The following is a 20,741-nucleotide window of genomic DNA, read 5'->3' as shown; positions in this document are numbered from 1 at the left end:
AAAAGTGATATATAATTTTTTAAATATAAATTACATAGAAACTTCACCCACTCTAATGACTTCTGTAGGACAGGATCCAAAACTTGACAACAATGAAATTTTTGCTGTCAGGTGTACGGAATTGCAGTGCTTGGTCACCTTGTGGTCACTCTCTTAACCCCTGTTCTGAGAGATCCCTCCTCCCGCAATTGCAGTATTGCTTTACCACTTTCCTCTATGTACTTCAAAGAGGTAGTCTTCCACTCCAATCAAACTGAGGTGGGGTGAAGGAAGCCTGCAACACCCAATGTGCTCTCCCCCCCCCCCGGCCCATTTCCTTTGGGAGCAGTTTAAAGTCTTGCCATAGCCTCTACAGGAAGAAGAGCCACAGTGATATGGAGTGGCTTCAGGGTTTATTTAAGAAGAGACCTTAACAGGGAGAGTGTTGCCCGATGGCGAGTGCCCCTTTAATTAAGCCCCTCCCCATCATTTGCTCCCCACAGACAAAACGGCATTACGACATCTGAGGAAAAAACGCTGTGGAGCAAGTGGGAATAGGAGAAAAACAAGCAGAGGCTTCTTCATTTGATTGACCCATGTCCTTTAAGCGCTGGCAAGGATGCTGTTGAAATGTCTAAGTCTACGGATTGCGCAGGTCACAGGGCTCTGGGTCTTCCTGGCCCACAGTAGCTTGTTCTACAGGATATTCTTTGCAATTGCATTCAGGGTCCTCACTTTAGCCACATCGGCCACCTTGATGGAATATTCAGGTGTGGAGAGGTAGGCCCCCATGGTAATGTAAGGGTTTCTAAAAGAATACCAACAAGTCTTTGGTTACTGTCTGGAACCTGGACCTAGAAGAGCCGGAATAAGAACCATCCTAAGTCCTACCCACTGGGCCATAATCTGCTGTCATATTGCCTTTTGGGTGCTACCTTAACCCATTGCATCTGCAACTATGAACTACAGACACAAGTCTATCCCTAATGCAACAATGCCTTGCTCCCAGCTAAATGCACCTGTCAGGTTCCAGTGCCCCAGATGTTCTTAGTCAAGTTACTACCCCAAACGGTGGAGCTGCATCGGGAGATGGAAGCAAGGCTTGGGCCCCTCAGTAAGTCAGGATAGAAACTTGCTCAGTTACCTGAACTTCATTCCTGAGTCTTTGAGTGAGCGCGCTGAGCAGTGAAACTCAGAGGCGCCAGAGCCTTCTAAGATTCTCTGCAGGTTTCTCTCGGTTATGCCTCCCCCTGGTGGAGAGAACCCATCACTCAGTCACAAACATAAAGTTAAGCAGGAATAGACAGAGCTACATTCTGGGTCATTAAATAGATGGGGGAAATCCCTTTGCTCTGAACCAGAGGCTAATCTTTAGGGTCAAAGCAGGCTGCACTTGCAGCTCTGAAGCAGGTAGAGCTCCTAAATATGCCTCTGGAAGGGAGCAGATGCCCATCATGTATTATCTTATCAGTTTAGCTGCTGATTAGCACGAATGGCCCACTGCTTTTGTTTTGCCTGACAGTTAGTGATCACTCAGGAACACGATAAGGAAACATTAGGTAATGTTCCTTGATGCCTGGAAATCTTTGCCTTCATAATGCCATACCTATAAGTTTGAGGAAGGGACAGATAGCTAGAAGCAAATTGAATTTGGATTGACAGAGGCAAAGAGTCTACAGCAGCAAGTTAAGCAGGGAGGGGTTGTGTGTGGGTATCTACACTATTCCTTTAACCTAATGCAGTTTCAGCAGTTGTGCCATCCATCTATTTCTACTAAGCTCTGTCTGTTTTTATATCTGCAAATAAATAAATATTATAAAGTCTTTCGTGCACTCTCATCCAAAGGGAATTACACCCTAAAGCTCTGTTCCTGGACTTCTTGCCACTTGGGCAAGTGTGGCTGCCTAACAACATGCTTGGTTGGTGCTAGAGTTCTGAATCTATGCCAACAAGTGGTACTCACTGCAGAGTCTTACCTGGCACTACAACAATCCTGCCCTTAGCCTGAAAAGGAAGAGAAAATGGGTTTAGTGGTCTTGCTTATAGGAGAAAACACACCAAATGGGTAGCACAAATATTCTGTTAAGGAAGATGTAGAATGTATTTATTTGCAATATTTAATTTCTTTTTTTTAATGCTGCTTTTCAAATGGTTTGCTCCAAGTAATACTGTCACGTTGAGTTTCTTACATGCTCCTCTAGGAAAGTATGCTCCCACACTTGTCTATCATTGTGTATATTTCGCCTCTGCAAAGTCAAACAACTGAGGATCTACCAAGTTTCACCTCCATCCTCGGATGGTTGAACTTCAGAAACTATATGCTGCCATATCAGTATCAGCAGGACTGCTTCAACTTCACCCCAGTGTTAGAGACTGGAAGCAACTTTAAAATAACTAAGCGACTCCTGCGTTGTCTTTTGTCTGTTGTGCATTCTTCTGGACAGGTGTGAGATACGGGTGTGCCATGCGCATATTGTGTACTTAACAGAGAAGAAGGGAGCTAATTTACTGCAGTAGCCTATGGGAATTAATGCAATATTGAAAGAAGCTACTGTATCAGAAGGTGCAAGGCACAGTTTCTGTATATTCAATGGGGAGGCCAGTTTTCACCCTTAATCATTGAAAAACCCTCACCCATCTGAAGACCATGAAAGACTGCTAGCTGGCATTTTTCTGCTCCCACCACACTCTGTCCAGTTCCTTGGATAGCCCACTCTTAAGTAGGCAAGAAAAGTGTATCAGTAGAGTTACAAATTTGGGAGAGATGACACCTCACCTGTTCTGTCAGTCGTTTTATCAAGGGCAGCCCCTCTAGAACAGTGCTGTCACAGCCACTAGTCAGGACCCGTTCAAAGCCCATCGATATTAGCGTTTCCAAGGCTGCCAAAGGGTCATAGACCATGTCAAAAGCTGCTGAGAAAAATGGAGCATGTCAGTCTTTACTGCCAAATGTTCTGGAAGGCAAATCTACTGACATATTCCAGGCTTTAGCCTAGTCCCAAATCCCTGGTAGGCAGTCCTAATATGTGCAATTCCCAGAGTACATTCTCATAGTCCCCCCACCTCACCAAGGTAAGGCCATTGTGCCTGAGCCTACAGCCTGCAAGTAGGCAGTCCGGCTTTCATTCCCCACTCCAAGCTCTGTAAGAAGAGTCTGCTGGACCTGTCCAATGGCCTATCCAGTCCAGCATCATGTTCTCACAGTGGCCAACCAGATGCCTGTGGGAAACCAGCAAGCAGAAACTCACCTCTGTGGAAGGTGACTGGCAGAGGGCGGGAAGCAGCTGCAAAAAGAACAGATCCCAGATGGTTAGTATACCTTTGCTTAGGGGTTGGCTTTGTGAAGGCAGTGCTTCTGCTACTGGCCCTGGAAAGAAAGGAAACTTCTCCAGATGGTTCAACCAAGGTGGCTGTAGTCATCTGACACCATTTCTGCAATATGGATTCATCATCCTTTCTCATTTCCACTAAGACTGCCCACTAGCTAGCTCTTTGTATGGCATTTCTTTTCACATTTTGTGTATCAAACCCCTCACACATGTTGGGCTTATGCACTTATTTTAAAAAGTAATTCTGGTGTAGACTATAGATGTATCCACTCGTTTCCCTAGGTAGCCTGTGGAATAATGAACCATGGAGTGAATGGATACTGGCTTCTGGTTAAAATAGTTTAGCTGCTGTATTTCAGCTTGCCTCACAGAACTTTCCCCACCTTTCCTCCTTCTGTGTGCTGTTCTGGGGGGGGCGGGGGACATGCAGGAAGAGGACACGCTTCACCTAAAGGTAAAGGTAAAGGTACCCCTGCCTGTATGGGCCAGTCGTGTCCGACTCTGGGGTTGCGTGCCCATCTCGCTTAAGAGGCCGGGGGCCAGCGCTGTCTGGAGACACTTCCGGGTCACGTGGCCAGCGTGACAAGCTGCATCTGGTGAGCCGGCGCAGCACACGGAAACGCCGTTTACCTTCCCGCTAGTAAGGGGTCCCTATTTATCTACTTGCACCCGGGGGTGCTTTCAAACTGCTAGGTTGGCAGGCGCTGGGACCGAGCAACGGGAGCGCACCCCGCCGCGGGGATTCGAACCACCGACCTGACGATCGGCAAGTCCTAGGCGCTGAGGTTTTACCCACAGTGCCACCCGCGTCCCATAGACTTCACCTAGCTAGAGCCAATTTTGGGGGGCATGCAGGGAGAGGACAGGCTTCCCCTAGCAAGACTAATTCTTCTTCAGTTTTAAAAATCAAGTGGTTCACAGCTGTAAGGATTAAGTTAAAAGAAAAAGGTTATAAATTAGATAAAATTAAGAGTAAGGATTTGCTGAACCAAAATTTGAAACTGGAATGCAGAAAGGGGAGGTATGGGGAAGTCGGGGAAGTAAGTTATATGAAAATAAGGATTTGAAGTTATGCTTGTTATTTGTTTTTGTGTGTTGTTTGCTTTGTTGTGTTTGTCTTAAAAAATCTGTGAAACCTTAATAAAAATTTATTTTAAAAAGACTAATTCTTCTTCAGAAGATATACTGTCAGTTTCAGTTAAATAGAGAAAATAGCTAGTAATTATTTTCTTTGCATTTTTGAGGGTCCAGAAAAACCATAGTGTTATCATTCTTTCAAAAAAGTTTCCTATTCTTCTGGATAATTCTCCCTTCTGTACAGAATTTATGGCTGCCTAACACTCTCTCCATCAGAGCTGCACAGTGCCCCTTCTTACAAACAAAGGTCACTCATCCCAACCATTACAGCATTTGGCTCCTGCTTTATCTGAATAATTCATTCATTTATGGAATGACCTATGGAATGTCCTCCCTCTAGAGCAGCCTTTGTCAAATTAGCTGGGGCTAATGGGAGTTATAGCCCCAAACATCTGGAGGATACCAGCTTGATGTAGACTGCCCTAGGAGCACGACTGGTGCTAAAGCGCTGTTGTCATTTTGGCATCAGGTGAAACTTCAATATTTCCCCAGCCTCTTTTTTTTGGAGTGAGGAGTCAGAAGTTCCGTCACTTCTGCAACTGAAGAGACTGTAGCACCATGGCCGTTTCCCCCCTAATAAGCTCCATTTATATATGTTTTTATAAATTGTGCTGCATTGTTTTTATTCAACTGTAACCCACCCTGGGATCACATGATGAAGGGTGGACTAGATGTTCTCTTATACTGTAAATGAATGAATAGCTCAATATAGTGAGGCAGGCTCTAGTATCTCGTGGATCTTGCCTGTAGGAAATATTTCTTAATTTGAACCATGGAATTATTAGCTGGTGGCACTGTATGACAATCACTACTCAAGTACCAAATAAGCCCATTGAAAAGTAAAGCCTGCTCACCCAGCAGTGCTGTGCAGAGCTCTGTATCCACACGTCCATCCTCAGTCAAGGCTCCAAACACCAACCCATCAGCCCCATGTTGTTTGGCAAGTCGGATGTCTGCTTTCATCACCTCCACTTCTCGGTCAGAATAGAGGAAATCCCCCCCACGGGGGCGGATCATCACAAATACAGGCACCCTTATACACTGCTTCACCACTTGCAAAAGGCCTGCAGGCAAACATGTTTGGGACATGGTGTCAGTTTTGTACTGGATTGTTCTATGAGTTGGACAAGAAGTGAAACCTAGAACATGGTACGGAGGAACTTAGGAACATAGCAAGATGCCTCATACAAAGGGAGACCACTGAGCCATCTAGGTCAGTTCTGCCTATGTCTGGAGTAGGCAACAAGATGCCCTCCAGATGTTGGTGAACTACAGCTCCAATCAACTGACCACTGACCGTTTAGGCTGAGGCGAGTTGGAGTCCAACAACATCTGGAGAGCCACACGTTCCCCATCCCAGAGCTAGACCATCAGCACTGGGTCTAAGAGAAGCAAGGGAGAAGAGAACAGGGCAGATGTCAAACCCTTTCTGCAGAATTTGGGAGAAGGGGCTGCTGAAGGAGGGAAGGTGAAATAGGGTGATTAAATAACAGCCTGTCTTGCAAAAAGACCAGGAGGTGCTGATGACACAGAAGAACACAAAAAGAGCAAGCAGAACAACAGGTATTTTCTTTCTGTTCCAGGAGTAGAGGGCCTGGAGGGCAGAGGTCCAAACATTTCTCCACATTGCTTGGCTGCTCAGTACTGCTACATCTTGCAGTGAAATGGTGGATTGGATCTTGCTTGTATGTGCCAACTCACCTATAGTAGGTGTTGTTCCTCCTTCCATGAGGTTGGCACACAGTTCAAGGCGGCCAGCACCTGCAACAGGGTCACACATTAAACCTCTGAATATAAGTGGTTTGCAAGATTTTAACAGAGATCTGCATTATGAAGAAACCATGTGGTCCTTGCTATAATCCAACAAGGGAAGTTCACCCAGCTCCATCATTATATGTCTTTAGCTGCTAGGCAAAAACCTTCCTCTATAAGCAGGCCTTTGGCCTTTAACTATCTGCGGCCATTTAGAAGTGGGTGGGATGTTTTTTTAAGTATTCCCTCCCTCCTCCCCTTGGTTTTAATGTATCTATGTTGGGTATGTTAAGGTATGGGGGTGCTGTTTGTTTGTAAGTAGCAACTAACAAATTTAAGTAATAAATAAAATAAACCAATGGGTAGGAGTGCTGGAAATTTTCGAGCCAAGAGTGAGATTGGTCACCTGTATTTAGCTTATCCACATAGACTTCAACCCCTACTCATGCAGTAACTAAGAAAGAAAATCAATTAATAGACGATTTGAGTATCTCAGCCCATGTTTTATAATGCACTGCAGCAAAACAGAGCAGGACCACTTAAGTAGTTAAGGCAGCTGAAGACAAGTTGACATTTATTCATTTAAATTTGCAGTTTGCCCTACTCTCAAAGGCTAGAGTAATTGGGTTGCAGGCAATTAAAATATATAAATGCATATCCTGAATCTATGTGTCACTAACCTAGATCAGAACTTTGGAAGTCTTTACTTATTGACCAGTTTATAACATTTAATATCCTACCTTTCAAGCCTAAAAGGATTCATAAAACAGTTTCACATCGCTTGGGGAAGTAAGTGTGCCTCTCTTTTCAATACATATAGCATGTGTACCCAGAGGTGTCCTGGCCTAGAAAGACCCCTCAATGATCCTTAAGTATTTTCATCTTCCATCTTTTTTATGGGATTACCTCCTCTCTCTGCATTCACAGCAGACTCCACAGAATCAACACATACTTCCATGAGAAAGCCATTGGCCATTCCTAGAAGAGAAACACAACCAGAGGTTATGGGGCAATCAGGCTCTGTCTCAGAGAAAAGGGACAGACAGTGATTGAGAGAGGCGATTCCTTCCACCTCAAGCTCCAGTGCTTTGTCTTTTAACTGGCTTCTTTCATCTTGCTCACCCAAGCACATCCACAGCTCTCAGAAACAGAAGCTTCATAGATTCCCCATCACCAGTAACCTTAAAAAGCCTTAACCTGTCAGTAGCTGCTTTAAAGGGAACACACAATAAGAACAGAAAACTTGTATCACCATGTGAATTTAAAGAAGAAATCAAGCTTGATCTGTATCAGCTCAAAACAGGTACAGAAAAAACACATGGGAAGTTGAACACTACTTTTGCTGTAACTCCTGATCCCCTTGCCTTCTTGCTCTCCCTGGATCTTGTCCTCTGTGTTGCACTGTCTGAACAGATCTGTCTGTCTGTCTATCTATATGTTTGTTTATTTATTACCAAATAAGTCACTTTTCAGCCTGGTCTCCCAGAGTAGTATACAAAATTAAATAATAAACATAGAATACCAAATAATTAACAAAAAAGCAACTGTGAAAGTGGCACATACAAAAATCACCAGACTAAAAACCTGAAAATTCTAAAATATTTTAAAAGACCTGTGCAATTAAAAAATGTTTATCTGGCACCAAAATAAAAAAAAGAAAAAAGGAAAAAAATCAACACTAGGTGAACCTTCCAATGGAGAGAATTATAAACCTCCGCTATCCCAACTCTTCATCAGCTTCATTACTTACAGGGGCACAGGAGAAATTACTTAAAGGGGCACAGGAGAAATTAATACACTGGCAAGTTTATTCAGTAGGTGGTCCTTAATGTAACAGCATCATTAAAAGAGACTCTTGAACCTTGATTTCTGCAGATTAGCACAAATCTAAAGTGGAATAAGGGTTTGAAGGGGGGGCTCCAATTTGGAGGATTCAAGGATATGTCACAGCTCAGCGGTAGTGCCTTGTATTCAGAAGGCCGCGGGTTCATTTCCCAGTAAGTCCAAGTAGGGCTAGGTTGTTCCATTTGAAACCCTGGAGAACTGCTGTCAAGTCAGTGCAAGCAATACTGAACTAGATGGCTCTATGGTCTGACTCACTTTAAAGTAGCGTTCTACATTCTGAATAAAAAGTCTGTGCTAGTGATCCAGATTTTTCCTCCTTTCAGAATACTAAATTGAGTAGGGCTGACTTCCCTTCCACCTTTCTCCATATATTTCAGAGGATTCAGGTTCTCCAGCAGGAAGATGAAGTTGAGATGCGTGGGAACAGCTGACAGCAAGGCCAGCCTGTAACTTGCAGAGTCTCCCTTAGGCAAATGTAGAACTTACTCTAGAAACTCCAACAACAGATGGAACTTTGGCCAGTAACATAGTGCATTAAATGTGCATTCTGTAGTTGACATCCTTTGTTATGCTTTGTTTTGAAATCTTTTAAGGTAATGTTTTAGTTTCCTATTAACTCTGTCGCTTTGAAAGTACACTTTATATTTGTTTTTATTCCGTTATGTTTTATTCAGGATTGCTTTAATTGATGCTTCAATGTAGCTTGTAAAGCGCTTCAACTCCCCCCTTAAAAATATAGAAATTAAATAAATAAATACGCAAACAAGCAAGCAAGCCCCACTGAGTGCAGGCAAGATTGCAGTCCTCAGGCCTACAGCTACAACCCTGCAGACGCTCACCTGAGAATAAGGACCCCTTTGGACTCAATTGGGTTTTACGTTTTAAACACAAAGGCCTGATATGTAAAAATGCCAATAAAATCTATCCCACTTGGTTTTGCTGAATGCACATAGCGGCCGTGACTGTGCACAGGGCAACCCCCCCCCCCCCGAACAACAGTATTATAATTTCTGGCTCCTCTTGCATCTGTGGAGGGGGAAAGGGAGGCCTTGAAGCCGCCCGGATTTCCGGCCCCGGCCTCGGGATTCCCGGCGCTTCCTTCCGGCCGTCCCTCCGCCCACTCACCCTCACACCCTTCTGCCAGGCCCTGCTTCCGGTCCCATCTCCTCATTCCGCCTCGGGGCCGCTCCGGAGGCGCGGCGGATGTCGGCAGTTCTGCGCCAAACCAGCCCTGGGCTGAGGAGGAAGCCCCGCCCACCCCTGGGGCCTCGGCTCCCGCGCGGCGGCGGCGCACACGCAAGAGGAGGCGCCGTCCTACCTGTCACGTGGCGTCGCGGTCACCGAGTGCGCGGTCGCGGCGTTTCCGGAAATAGCTCGGATTCCTTTCCGTGTCAAGAGCGAGTCGCTTCCGGGTTGCAGCTTGAGGAGCGATGCTCTTGCGGGCGGCACTAAGAGGGTCTCGGCTGTTGCTGGCCCCACGAGGAACGGGGTCCCCCGGCCAGGTACTCCAGGGGCGGCGCTTGGTTTCCATAGCAACGGGGACCGGGTCAAAGATGCCTCTTTATCGGCCGAGGGTTGCAAAACGAAGCCACCCCCGGCGGCTCCTCGTTTCTTAGCCTTGCGAGCAGGCTGAGTACCTGCTATCACCCTCGCTAAGACACGCTGCTGGGGAAAATGCCAGGAGTTTCCGCCCTTGTGCATCCTTTGCACTGTGGGAGGTGCTAATCAATGCTACCTCATTTTCACGTGGGGACCTCTAATTATGGGGGGATATTAAAAAAAAACTACAGACTATTGCCTGCACCTGTCACAACCAGACACGTTAAAGGGGGCAGACTGAAGACTAGGAGTTTCGGTGACTGCCAAAATATTTCACTTGTATAACCACAGCAAGCCCTCAACCTATGCGGGGTTACATTCCAGGAATCATGCCTAAATCAAAATTCACATATCATCAAAACACATTAGGTTCAATGGTAGGTGGGATTGCCAAAGTCTTTTTCCCTGGACGCTTGTCCTCTTTTTAATTATGTTTTAATTTGCCAAGCACATATAGCTAAATGTGCACCAGTTAAATGCGTAAGTCTCTCTCTAATTTTAACAATAGGTGTAATGCTTCATAGTTTTAAGTATTTTAGTATAGGATTTTTTTTAAAAAAGGTTCCATACCGTGAACTACTCTGGTCCCACCTAGATGACAGAGTAGTGTATACATGTTTTAAACAAATAAAATAACAATTATGAATATAACATCACATTTTATTAAATGGTCACAGGCCCTGTAAAAACATGAACACTTTCCCCTCCATATGCTTTCAGCATTTAAATAACATATGAAAACCCTACTGGATCACACTTAAGAGTCCCTGGAGTTCAACCTCTTTTTGCTAATGGTGGCCAGCCAAGTGCTTCTGAAGATTCCACAAGCAGGACGCTTAAGAACATATTGAAAATAAAAATAAGTTTTGCTGAGCATCTCAGTGAATAGCTGTTGACATTCCTGTTGTCCAGTTTTTTTGTGCTTGCACCATTGATGATCTGGTCCTTTATCCTTGTCCTTGTATTTTGTAGAATAATGTCTGGCACTTAATACAACCTTTCTGATGTAGTGAACACAGGTGTGAACTCTTTACAGCAAAGAGAGTTCATACATCTTGAGTAATGCTCCTCTTCCATGTCATGAATTGCAAATGTATGTTTAGTGGGGTGGCATAATTATAAACAGCCTCCTCACTACCTTCTCTGTCCTCAGCAATGTCAACGGTGGTGGCAGCTCCCACAGAGACGGTCACAACACAGTGTAGTGTCAGAAGTTGCTTCCCATCCCAGAGTGGTGGTACCACCTGTCCCCAATGCTGTGACCAACCGGGCTGTAGGGCGCTGGCTTCTAATATGCAGTGGTACTGTGGCCGGAGCTGTGGTGTTGGGTGGTGTCACTAGGTAAGGAAAATTAGCACCTCCTCTTCAAGCCTTTACTATATTTTATTTACCCTTGACACTATGGTTCTCCAACTGTCATAGATTGTATCTTTCTGCAACCAGCAGAGATCTTCCTAGGGGCATTGCTTCCTCTTGGTCATGCCAGTGTGTGGGCCTAAACTAACTTCTGGTATCTCTCTGCCCTTTGAATGCCTGTGTCTACCCTTATTTTCTAAATGCATTGTAGATAAACAATGCAGGCAGTAAAAGAAAGGTGGGATTAAAGGGTAACAAATAAATACTTTTTGTACTTACAGTCATAACAACCTTTTGAGGTATGGTAGTTAATTTAGACTATTTCAGAATTTAAAAGGTGTGATTACATATATATTTGCATCTAATTGATCACCGGTATGTTTGTGTGTAGTCAGACTTTGCATCTGCATTTGTGTCTGAATTTTCCCATTGTGGCTTCATTCTGCTTTTCTAGATAGATGGATACACATGCACACACCATTATATCCCACATTGATAGCATCTTCCCTCAATGGTGTGTCATTGCTGTTCTTTCCTTCTCAGGCTGACAGAGTCTGGGCTTTCAATGGTTGACTGGCATCTTGTGCGGGAGATGAAGCCTCCTCGGACACAGCAGGAGTGGGAAGCAGAATTCCAAAACTACCAGCAATTCCCAGAATTTAAAATGTATGCATGGGTTGAGCTAAAGTTCCTAGAGACTAAAATTAAATGGGGGGGGGGAGAGCCTATTCTACTATCCCAGCAAAAGGGAAATGAGAAAAAAAGAGTATCTTGAATGCTACTTCTTGATAGAACTTGCCATGGAAAGAGGGGAATGGGCAACTACACCTTACTGCAGGGTTTGTTGTTGTTTTATAAACCTTCTTTCTGAATCTAACAGCCTGAACCACAACATGACGCTGACAGAGTTCAAATTCATCTGGTACATGGAGTATTCACACCGAATGTGGGGACGGCTTGTTGGACTGGCTTACATCCTTCCCGCAGCTTACTTCTGGAGGAAGGGTTACCTCAACCGGTCCCTGAAGGGTCGTGTCGTTGCCCTCTGTGGACTTGTCTGCTTCCAGGTGGGAAAGATCACTGGGACCTTGAAATTGTTAAATGAATCATTAAATTACTCTGCCCAAGATAACTGAGATAGAACATGAAAGGCATTGATCCTTTGCACGCTCCAGGAGCTGATTTGTATGTGATCTTAGGTCTCTGGTGCACAGAAGCCCAGCAGAAGCTTCAGATCATGGTGCTTGGAGTGTTGTTAGATCTTAGTTCCTTGAAAGAGAATGTACATGATATTGGCAGGAGCAAAAGTGGTCTTAGTTTCATGCCTCTATGGTACTTTTTCTTTGTTTTGGCAGGGCCTATTGGGCTGGTATATGGTAAAAAGTGGATTAGAGGAAAAGCCAGACTCTCATGATATCCCACGGGTCAGTCAGTACCGTCTAGCCGCACACCTGGGCTCTGCACTTGTTCTTTACTGCTACAGCCTGTGGACTGGACTCTCATTACTGCTGCCGCAGCACAAGGTAAGCAAAAAGTGAGGGAGACTGGGGGCATGTATTGAGTCCCAGTTGGGCCAAGAAAGCCTGTACACCAATTGCGCCTTTGGAGGGAGGCACACTGCCACTGTGCAGACCAAACTGCCACTGTATGCTACATGTGCTCAGCCTGGAAGAGGAAAATTACAAATCTTGGGAAATGTCAAAGAGATAACGTTCCTAGAAACACCACCAAAGCTTACCAGTCAAGAACTCTGTTAGCATTGACACTCCCATGCATAGAGGGAGCCAATGAACGTGCAGTGGGAGGCACACACTCCTGCATCACATGCAAAACTAGCGCCTGTTGCCAATTCTCATATTAGGTAGGGTTTCACTTCTCAGGTAGGGTTTCCAATCCCTTTATGGTGATCACAGCCACTGCTTCGGAGCATCACACGAAAAGGGAAGAAAGGAGAGCCCACACAACACTGCACCCTCATAGTTCACTTGGTAGGATGGCCTCTTAAGAGGGTAGTTATTTAAGAAAGCATATCAGGAGAAATGCAGACTGAGAAGAATTCAGCCTGGCATGAGCTATTCCATTTCTTACAGTGCAGTCTGCCACAACTTCCCCAGTTCTAGCAAGGCCGCATCCTTGCCACAGAAGATATTGCCATGCACTTTTGCCCTACACATCCAGGCAGTAGATGCTTCTGGTGCCTGTGGATCTGGTCTTGGGGATGGTGACTTCACAGGATTAAATCAAGCATGCAGATGCTATCTGGCTGCTTCCAAGAACGCCTGGTGATTTCTATAAAATTTGGTAGATTTGGGTTCATAGATATAATTGGATGTAAGCCATGTCCATTAAGGGCCGTGCAGCATAACAGCTGAGTGAGAAGAGCAGAAGTCCTTGCTGCCTTAGCCATTGAGAGTGAAATAAATACGTTCCTCTTCTGTCAGGAGTCTTATTGGAAACGTGTATAAATGCTGAGCCTATGGAACACTAGTTTCCTTTGCACATACTCCCTTTAGAATATATAAAAAGGCCATTGCATATTCTTGTGATCCTCCTCCTGTTTTGACAGTTACCAGAAACCCGTCAACTCCTGCGCCTAAGAAGGTTTGCTCATGGAACATCAGGCCTGATCTTTCTCACTGCCCTCTCAGGTAAAAGTCCCTGACACTTTTGCACCAATCTCTTTCTTTTGAGAAGCAATAGACAGCATGGTCATGGATATATGTTTCTTGCTTCATTTCCCATTGGGAGGGTCTAGACTTTTTCAATTCCAGGTTACTGAAATGCTTCCTCTTCATGCTGGTCAGACAACATCACTGGGAACTGTTTCGTGGCCTTGAGGGAAGGACCTAAAACTCTCACCGTGATGGTTTTTAGGTGGCTTGTTCTATTACATTCATACTTACAAGTGTGACAGACTCTCTTCTCTGGAACTCTAGGGGCATTTGTGGCAGGACTGGATGCTGGTCTTGTATACAATTCATTTCCCAAGATGGGGGAACGCTGGATCCCTGATGATCTCCTTGCCTTTTCCCCAAAGTTGAAGAACATATTTGAGAATCCCACAACCGTGCAGTTTGATCACAGGATTCTGGTATGTTTCTTCCTCTTTATGCTCTTAGATAACACCTCTTTTTTAATTGGTTGCCGTTCTTGGGTTTGTGTTCATGCCAGGTGGCAGTGTAACTGGGAATGTGGGAATGCAGGCCCCTTAACTCAGAGTAGAGCACTTGCTTGCATGCCTAAAGTACTGGTTTCCATCTCCACTGTCTCTAATTAAAGGGTGCAAGTTACAAAGGGGGGGGTTAGTCTAAACATTAAGGAGAACATCATGATGACGTGAGTTTTTTGAAAGAGGAGCAGACTGCCCCAGAAGTGATGGACTCTTTTTCAGAGGCTGGATTGTCAGGGATGCTGTAGTAGTGAGGTTCCTGCATTGCCTTTGGACTAGATGACCTTTTAAGATCCCTTCCAACTCCACTTCTAAGCCCTTTGTTGTCATTGCAAAGCTTCTCTGGTTCCCTCACTGGATATTTACTCTTTACCCTTTAGGGAGTTTCCTCTGTCGCAGCCATTACAGGTCTGTACCTGTTTTCCAGGAAGATTCCTCTCCCACGGAGGACAAGGATGGCAGTTGCTTCCTTACTGGCTGTGGCATACCTCCAGGTATTAACTATGCCCTTTAAAACACCCTTTTAATTGTCACTTAGTAGTGTCCTCTGATGGAATGGCAGGTTTCCCCTTCCTTCCAGGTAGGTGCCTGCCTTCTCGTCACTGATAATGCTATCTTGGTTGCTGGTCTCAGGCATTTAAAACTGAAATTGGTGGGGACCAATTTTTATTTATTTATTTATTTGGCTTTGACGAACAAAGGGGGGAAATAGAGCTGCAGTCGTGCTCTTCTGTGGAAATACTGCACAGTGCTATGGTCACTGCCCTTCTCTGCCTTCTGGGTTTAAACTGAGAAGGCAAAGGGGGAACATCAGTACAGTTTCATTAGCATTTTATCATGAAGCACTATGACAGCTACCTCATCCTGTAGCAGGTTATTTACAGTGGGAGAGAGACGGAACATATAAAAATCCCTATGCCAATTGCTTATGAAGCTTCTTGTGTATAATTCTGTGCTATAAGAATACGATGCAGATGTATTTGCACATACTTCTACATTTCAGGTATACTGGTAAGCAAACTTTGCTTACGTCTGTAACTTCATTTTATTCTTGCTCCTCTGCAGGTTACCCTGGGCATCAGCACACTTCTCCTGTATGTCCCAACTCCTTTAGCAGCCACTCATCAATCAGGTTCCCTGGTACTGCTCAGTGTGGCGTTGTGGCTGATGCATGAACTGAAGCGGATCCCGAAATAACCCTGCTTCCCTATTTAGCCAGCCTCTGCTAGTGCTGAAGGTTCACGGTTGCTGCCTTTGCCCCACGTGTTGTATGCTCCTCTTCCTGAAAGCCTTGATTTGAACAGAAGGCGAGGCTGAGCAGCACCTTGATGTCATGAGTTGAAGTGCTTTGTTGCAAAACTTGGTGAACATGAATCACCATCCTTTGCTTAAGGTGTGAGGCTGACAAGGTGGGCTCTGGCAAGAATGATGGTCGCTTGAGGTGTGTCTCGGTTCCTGCTGAGCTATCTGTATGAGGCTACAGCCATGAGCCTTTTACATTCTTTGTAGGCTTGATATAGACAATGGATTATGGGGTGTGTGGGCCTAGAAATTTGGATGAATAGCAAATGAAGGCATTTCAAAACTGTATTATAAGGGTGATGGGTGGCCTAGTTAGTGGATTTTCTTTAGCAGAATGGGGTTTGAGTGCAATTTTTTGCATTAGAATATTGAAATGTGCACTGTAATTTAACCATGCAGAAGACCCACAGTCCTTTCCTTATTTAATAAAAATAGTTTCTCAATATTTCTCAATATCTCAGTATTTTAAAACTGACTGCTCTTACAATGTCCCTATGCAATGTACCTTCATAATAAACTGCTGCAGCAAACCAAAGGCTCCATTAAGTCCATCATCTTGTTCTCAGTTGCCAACCAGATGCCTGTGGTAGCTTTCAAACAGGCACATGAGTGGGTTGATTTGGAACACGTTTCATTAACATCAATATCCACAAAGGATTTTTTCTGGGGAGGGTGGGGGGGAGTAAATGCTGCAAATGAGTAAATAAACATAACTAGCAGCAGAGAACATATCTAACAATTCTGGTGGATCAGGTGACTTCCTAGACTTGGGTAGACCCCTGAGAAACTTGTATTACACATTTATCCCTTTCCTTCTCAGTGGGTTGACCTGCTACAATGGGTAGATGGCTTTTCACTCAGTCCTGATTCTTTCCTGGGCAGTGCTGCTACACTCAACTTCACAGTCTCCCACTTTGCTTCATTTCCCTAAAAAGCCCTATCATGTACCCTACAATTCAGAGTTGTACTACACTACTGCGGTTCCCTACCGCTGCCTCCCAGCAAAATGAGCCTAACATGGAATCAGCCCCAGCCCAGCCTGTTTCAATATAGGTATAATTATGGCAGATTGGCAGCAGAGTATCCTTTAAAGTGTTTGCAGATGCTGGGAGGGACATTCTTTGCCATGAAATGTGACTTTGAAAGATGATGGACTACTTACTGTCTTTGCTGCTACCTTTTTCTTTTATACATTGCTTGCCAGTATTGGATTCCTGACTTGTTTTCAGTGGGGTAGCATTCACTTCACAAGCAGTGAAGACCGGCATTAAAGGCTTTAAACCAAACCAAGAGCGGAGACACAGGTGTTTCACTCAAGTATTAAATTGGCTAGATCTAGTTTCCTTAATGTCATCCATTGCTTCATTCATTAGGTAGAAATTCATTAGGCAGAAATCAATGAATGCGCTTAGTGAGAGCCAGGATACTGAGAGGGGATGGGTGTCAGAAGGAGAAGGAACTGATACTGGTTTCTATGTATTAGTAATGTTGCAGTAATGTAACATTTTTATACATAACATCATATTCGTAAAATTTTCTGATCAGCTTGTTTTCTGTACACCAGTTAGAGGAGTTTTTGTATTTTTTAAGAGTTATAGAAATGGCCTAAAATGGATAGAAACTCTGAAAGGTTGGAGGGGTAAGTCTCACAAAATCAAGGTGGAGATTGGTGCCTGCACATTTTTGTTCATATCTGGGTCTACAAATTCTATAACCTTTCTGTAAAGCGGGGCGGGGGGAATAAAAACCTGTAAATCTGGTGATCATGGCTCATTAGAGGGAGCAACTACCCCAACCCCGGCGGACGCCTATACGATGCCCTTGCCTGCAATGATTCGAGTAAGATTCGACCTGCCTTCTCCGCTCCTCGCAATACACCCTCCGAGGCAGCAGGGGGCGGTACGACACAGGCAACTCCATTCGGAACCGAGGCTCCAAAATACGGGGTCGCGAAGGGGGAAAAACACCGGGAGGGCGCACGGAATTCTGATTGGTTGCGGACCGGGCCAGAAGCGAAGGAAGCGACCGGCGGAGGGGCGGAGACTCACTCTTCTTGCGGTCTCGGCGGCGGCGGCTTCTTGTCCTTCATCCCTTCGGTCGCTCCCAACCTGCCTCGCTATGACGGCGCACAGCTTCGCGCTGCCGATCATCCTCTTCTCGGTCTTCTGGGGGCTCGTGGGAATCGCCGGGCCCTGGCTCGTGCCCAAGGGGCCCAACCGCGGGTGAGGCTCCCCGCCCGCGCAGCCTCCGCCCGCCCGATCCATCGCCAGGTCTCACGGTCATCGCCATCGCCAAATAGATCAATATATGCATTGTGATCTATAATTGCGAGGGAAGGGTGGTGGTGGTCCCTGCTAAAGGCTTTGAGAATATCTGTATCTATATCTAGATAGAAGGATAGATAGATAGATAGATAGATAGATAGATAGATAGATAGATAATGTGAGAATGACCTATATATCCAAAAAGATCACTATATAGAGATACTGATATATTGGGAGATGACATGACACACACAAAGACTTTAGCAGGCACCCGCACCCGCTTCCCCCGCAAGTGCGACACTCGCAGGCTTTCCTTCTCCGCAGCCGCCTTTGGCCTTGAAGGCGGCCTGATCCACGGATGCTGTGAATGGGACTCCGCATCGCTTCAGACTGCCAAGTGTGTGTGTGTGGGGTCACATTTATGAATGCTCCCTCGCGTTGGAAACACCAACGACCCTGCAAATAGCAAACTAGTATAGCAGCCAAAGGGCTGGGCTAGGGTATTTTTCTCTTATGAACACGGTATATAGGAGTCGGGGTGTGGAAGCAGGGAGGAAGAGCGTTGAGGAGTGCCTGATCTGGGAATCCTTTCTCCTGTGTGACCCCCTTGATTGTTTCAGTAACAGCACAATCCTATCCATGTCTACTCAGAAGTAATTCCTAATATATTCAGGGGGGTTTACTCCCAGGTAAGTAGGGTTAGGATTGCAGCTTTACTTAATCTTTTTCCTTTTTCATTTTTTTCACTTCACAGAGTGATTATTACCATGCTGGTGACCACAGCCATTTCCTGCTATCTCTTGTGAGTATTGCGTAGGGGAGATAGGTTGTGGGTGTAGGGCTGGGTTGTACCCAGCAGGAAATCAACCACCCTCATAACTTTATCTAACTGGCTGCTTCCTGAATATTGGGAATCTAGGAAGGAATCCCAAATAGAAGAGGCTCTCCTGTATACACCACCTTGGAGATGCTCAAGCCAGGTCCTTATTCTACACATAGGTGCATAAACAGCCTGCCTCTCTCTCATAAAATAAGCTTTTGGGTAATATTGGATCATGGTACACTGTCTCTTCCAATATGTCCTAGCATCATTCATGCATGATGCTCCCAGGACCCCATATATGAACAAGGAGTGGATTTTGCATCCCATAACAAGCCTTAGACCATCTCTGATCATACACCAAAGCACTAGATTGTTCTGGCTGCCCTAACATCCTGTGTGGCTCAGCTGTTATGCTAAGCTAGACACTCTCAGGCATAATGCACCAGGGCAGATCTTATCTCCTTGTAGTACATTTAAAGAACTACAAGACCTTGCTCCCTAGATTCTATATCCCTCCTACAGTGATACTGTCCTCTTTATAAGAATAACTGTTACTTGCAAAAATGACCTAGCAGTTATTTGCAAAATATGACTTTTTGTATTTCAGCACTAGTGCAAAAGGAGTTGTGATCCAGTTTATATGTCTCCTTCCTATCTTTCCCTTGCAGCTGGCTTATAGCACTCCTGGCCCAGGCCAACCCACTGTTTGGACCCCAGCTGAAGAATGAGACCATCTGGTATGTGCGCTTCCTGTGGGAGTGAACTGGACCACTATCAACCAATTCAACAGGTACTTGCTCTATCCAGCGCTACCTAACCTACCTTACTAACACACAAATACATTAGATGCAACTCATTATTAACTTGTAAGAAAAAGGAATCTATTTGCTTCCAGTTTACAAAGATTCCCTTCCTTGGTTCCTTGCCTGACTCACCTGTCAATAGCATAGCCCAGGGATGGGGAACTTATGGTTCTCTAGACGTTATTGGATTCTGACTCCTATTAGCCCAAGCCAATATAGCCAGTCAGGGATCATAGTCCAGCCACATGAGAATCATAGGTCCCATCCCTGGCTTAACCAATAGAACCAGAAAGGTACCTGTAATCTGTCTCCAATAGTGTTGCCACTCTGTGGTTCTATAGGACAGGTCACTTTCTCATTGTCTGTAAAAGGTAGCTATGGTAAATCTCACTAAAAGGGCAACAGGTTGATTGTTCCCAGATATCTTCTATCCTGCTGGGGTACGGTGAATACTAAGAAATCTTTTTCTCTTTTTCCTAGGCTTCCTTCTGATGCTAGATAACAGCTCCACCCCTTGTCCTTTCCAGTACTAACTCAATGGATCTTTTGTTTGCACTCTGAATTTCCCCACAGCAGTAGGGCCAGGACCCAAACATATGAAGGGACCATATCACTTGTTTAGCCATCTCCCACCTGTTTTAATTGATGCATCTTGGTGGCATCTGCTCTTGGGTTTGATGTTGTAACTAAATGTCCCTCTCTTGGCAGTTAGGGAAAATGTTTGCATTTTGAAAGTCCTGTAATGAACGCTAAGACTGAATAATTGCTGATGGAGCTCTGGAACATCCTCTTGGGCAAGATACAAGACACCTTCCTTCCTTTTACATGGTGATGCTCGCCTAATAGATCTGTTCTCTCCCTATCTTTGTCCATTAGCAGTGAGGCTGCTGCACTAAGATGCATTTGCCTAGAATTCCCCCTTCCACTATTATTTATAATGTTGTGTATTTGTATTTATTGAGTGTAAACTGGTATCGTGAAAATAAATTTTTTAGTATGTGAGCTTTCTTTGTCTTCTGTTAAAGAGATCTGATATGGGGCCCAGAAGTGCTTCAAAGTCAGCTAGGGTAATACTCCAGCCTCCATCCGTAGCATCTAACTGGTATTGGGCTGAAATCAAAATTGGTGTGTGTTTCCTGACAAGGAGCACTTCAGTAAACTATCCGGGTGGAGTAAGCAACTAAGCCACTGCAAATTTCCAGACTAGGATTTATGATAGCAACCCTATTGTGTTCAGGACCATACAGCAATAAAGCAAGTTCTTTTCCTTAGGCCTACAATTGTAGATTGGTTCTCATTCTTGAGCACAGGTGGGAAATTATGGTTTTTACAGCTAGTAGTGATCTACACCAACCAACAAGCTTCCAGCACAACCAGCATCAA

At 44.9% G+C, this 20,741-nt stretch overlaps 3 protein-coding genes across 9 annotated transcripts; 2 read left to right on the top strand and 1 right to left on the bottom strand.

The window, feature by feature from the left end:
• Nucleotides 1-373: 373 nt before the first annotated feature.
• Nucleotides 374-9,430, bottom strand: CUTC (cutC copper transporter). Of its 7 annotated transcripts, none has more exons than XM_083505196.1 (9): nucleotides 9,361-9,430; nucleotides 7,104-7,175; nucleotides 6,147-6,206; nucleotides 5,300-5,509; nucleotides 3,228-3,263; nucleotides 2,756-2,889; nucleotides 1,956-1,983; nucleotides 1,124-1,229; nucleotides 374-787 (listed from the first exon to the last, which is right to left on the bottom strand). In XM_083505196.1, the coding sequence occupies exons 2-9, from the start codon at nucleotides 7,171-7,173 to the stop codon at nucleotides 676-678; spliced, it is 756 nt and encodes a 251-aa protein (XP_083361322.1). In that variant the 5' UTR covers nucleotides 7,174-7,175; nucleotides 9,361-9,430; the 3' UTR covers nucleotides 374-675. The 7 variants fall into 7 exon arrangements, with proteins under 7 accessions (XP_083361322.1, XP_083361319.1, XP_083361320.1 ...); XM_083505193.1 differs by lacking the exon at nucleotides 9,361-9,430 and adding an exon at nucleotides 9,168-9,301 and having other exon boundaries at nucleotides 2,756-2,892; XM_083505194.1 differs by lacking the exon at nucleotides 9,361-9,430 and adding an exon at nucleotides 9,168-9,301.
• Nucleotides 9,404-15,913, top strand: COX15 (cytochrome c oxidase assembly homolog COX15). The gene is made up of 9 exons (XM_083505192.1): nucleotides 9,404-9,544; nucleotides 10,795-10,982; nucleotides 11,541-11,663; nucleotides 11,878-12,064; nucleotides 12,353-12,520; nucleotides 13,564-13,645; nucleotides 13,934-14,088; nucleotides 14,547-14,660; nucleotides 15,232-15,913. Exons 1-9 carry the CDS (start codon nucleotides 9,473-9,475, stop codon nucleotides 15,361-15,363), a joined length of 1,221 nt encoding a protein of 406 aa, XP_083361318.1. The 5' UTR covers nucleotides 9,404-9,472; the 3' UTR covers nucleotides 15,364-15,913.
• A 1,509-nt stretch (nucleotides 15,914-17,422) lies between these two features.
• On the top strand, nucleotides 17,423-20,360 carry ATP6V0E2 (ATPase H+ transporting V0 subunit e2). The gene is made up of 4 exons (XM_083505200.1): nucleotides 17,423-17,690; nucleotides 18,487-18,534; nucleotides 19,224-19,345; nucleotides 19,839-20,360. Exons 1-3 carry the CDS (start codon nucleotides 17,587-17,589, stop codon nucleotides 19,315-19,317), a joined length of 246 nt encoding a protein of 81 aa, XP_083361326.1. The 5' UTR covers nucleotides 17,423-17,586; the 3' UTR covers nucleotides 19,318-19,345; nucleotides 19,839-20,360.
• Nucleotides 20,361-20,741: the final 381 nt, after the last annotated feature.

This window comes from Podarcis liolepis (assembly GCF_965112155.1).
Source record: "Podarcis liolepis genome assembly, chromosome: 5".
Classification (NCBI taxonomy): domain Eukaryota; kingdom Metazoa; phylum Chordata; class Lepidosauria; order Squamata; family Lacertidae; genus Podarcis; species Podarcis liolepis.
Note: the sequence above shows the minus strand (reverse complement) of the source record. Positions and strands in the feature narration are given on the sequence as shown.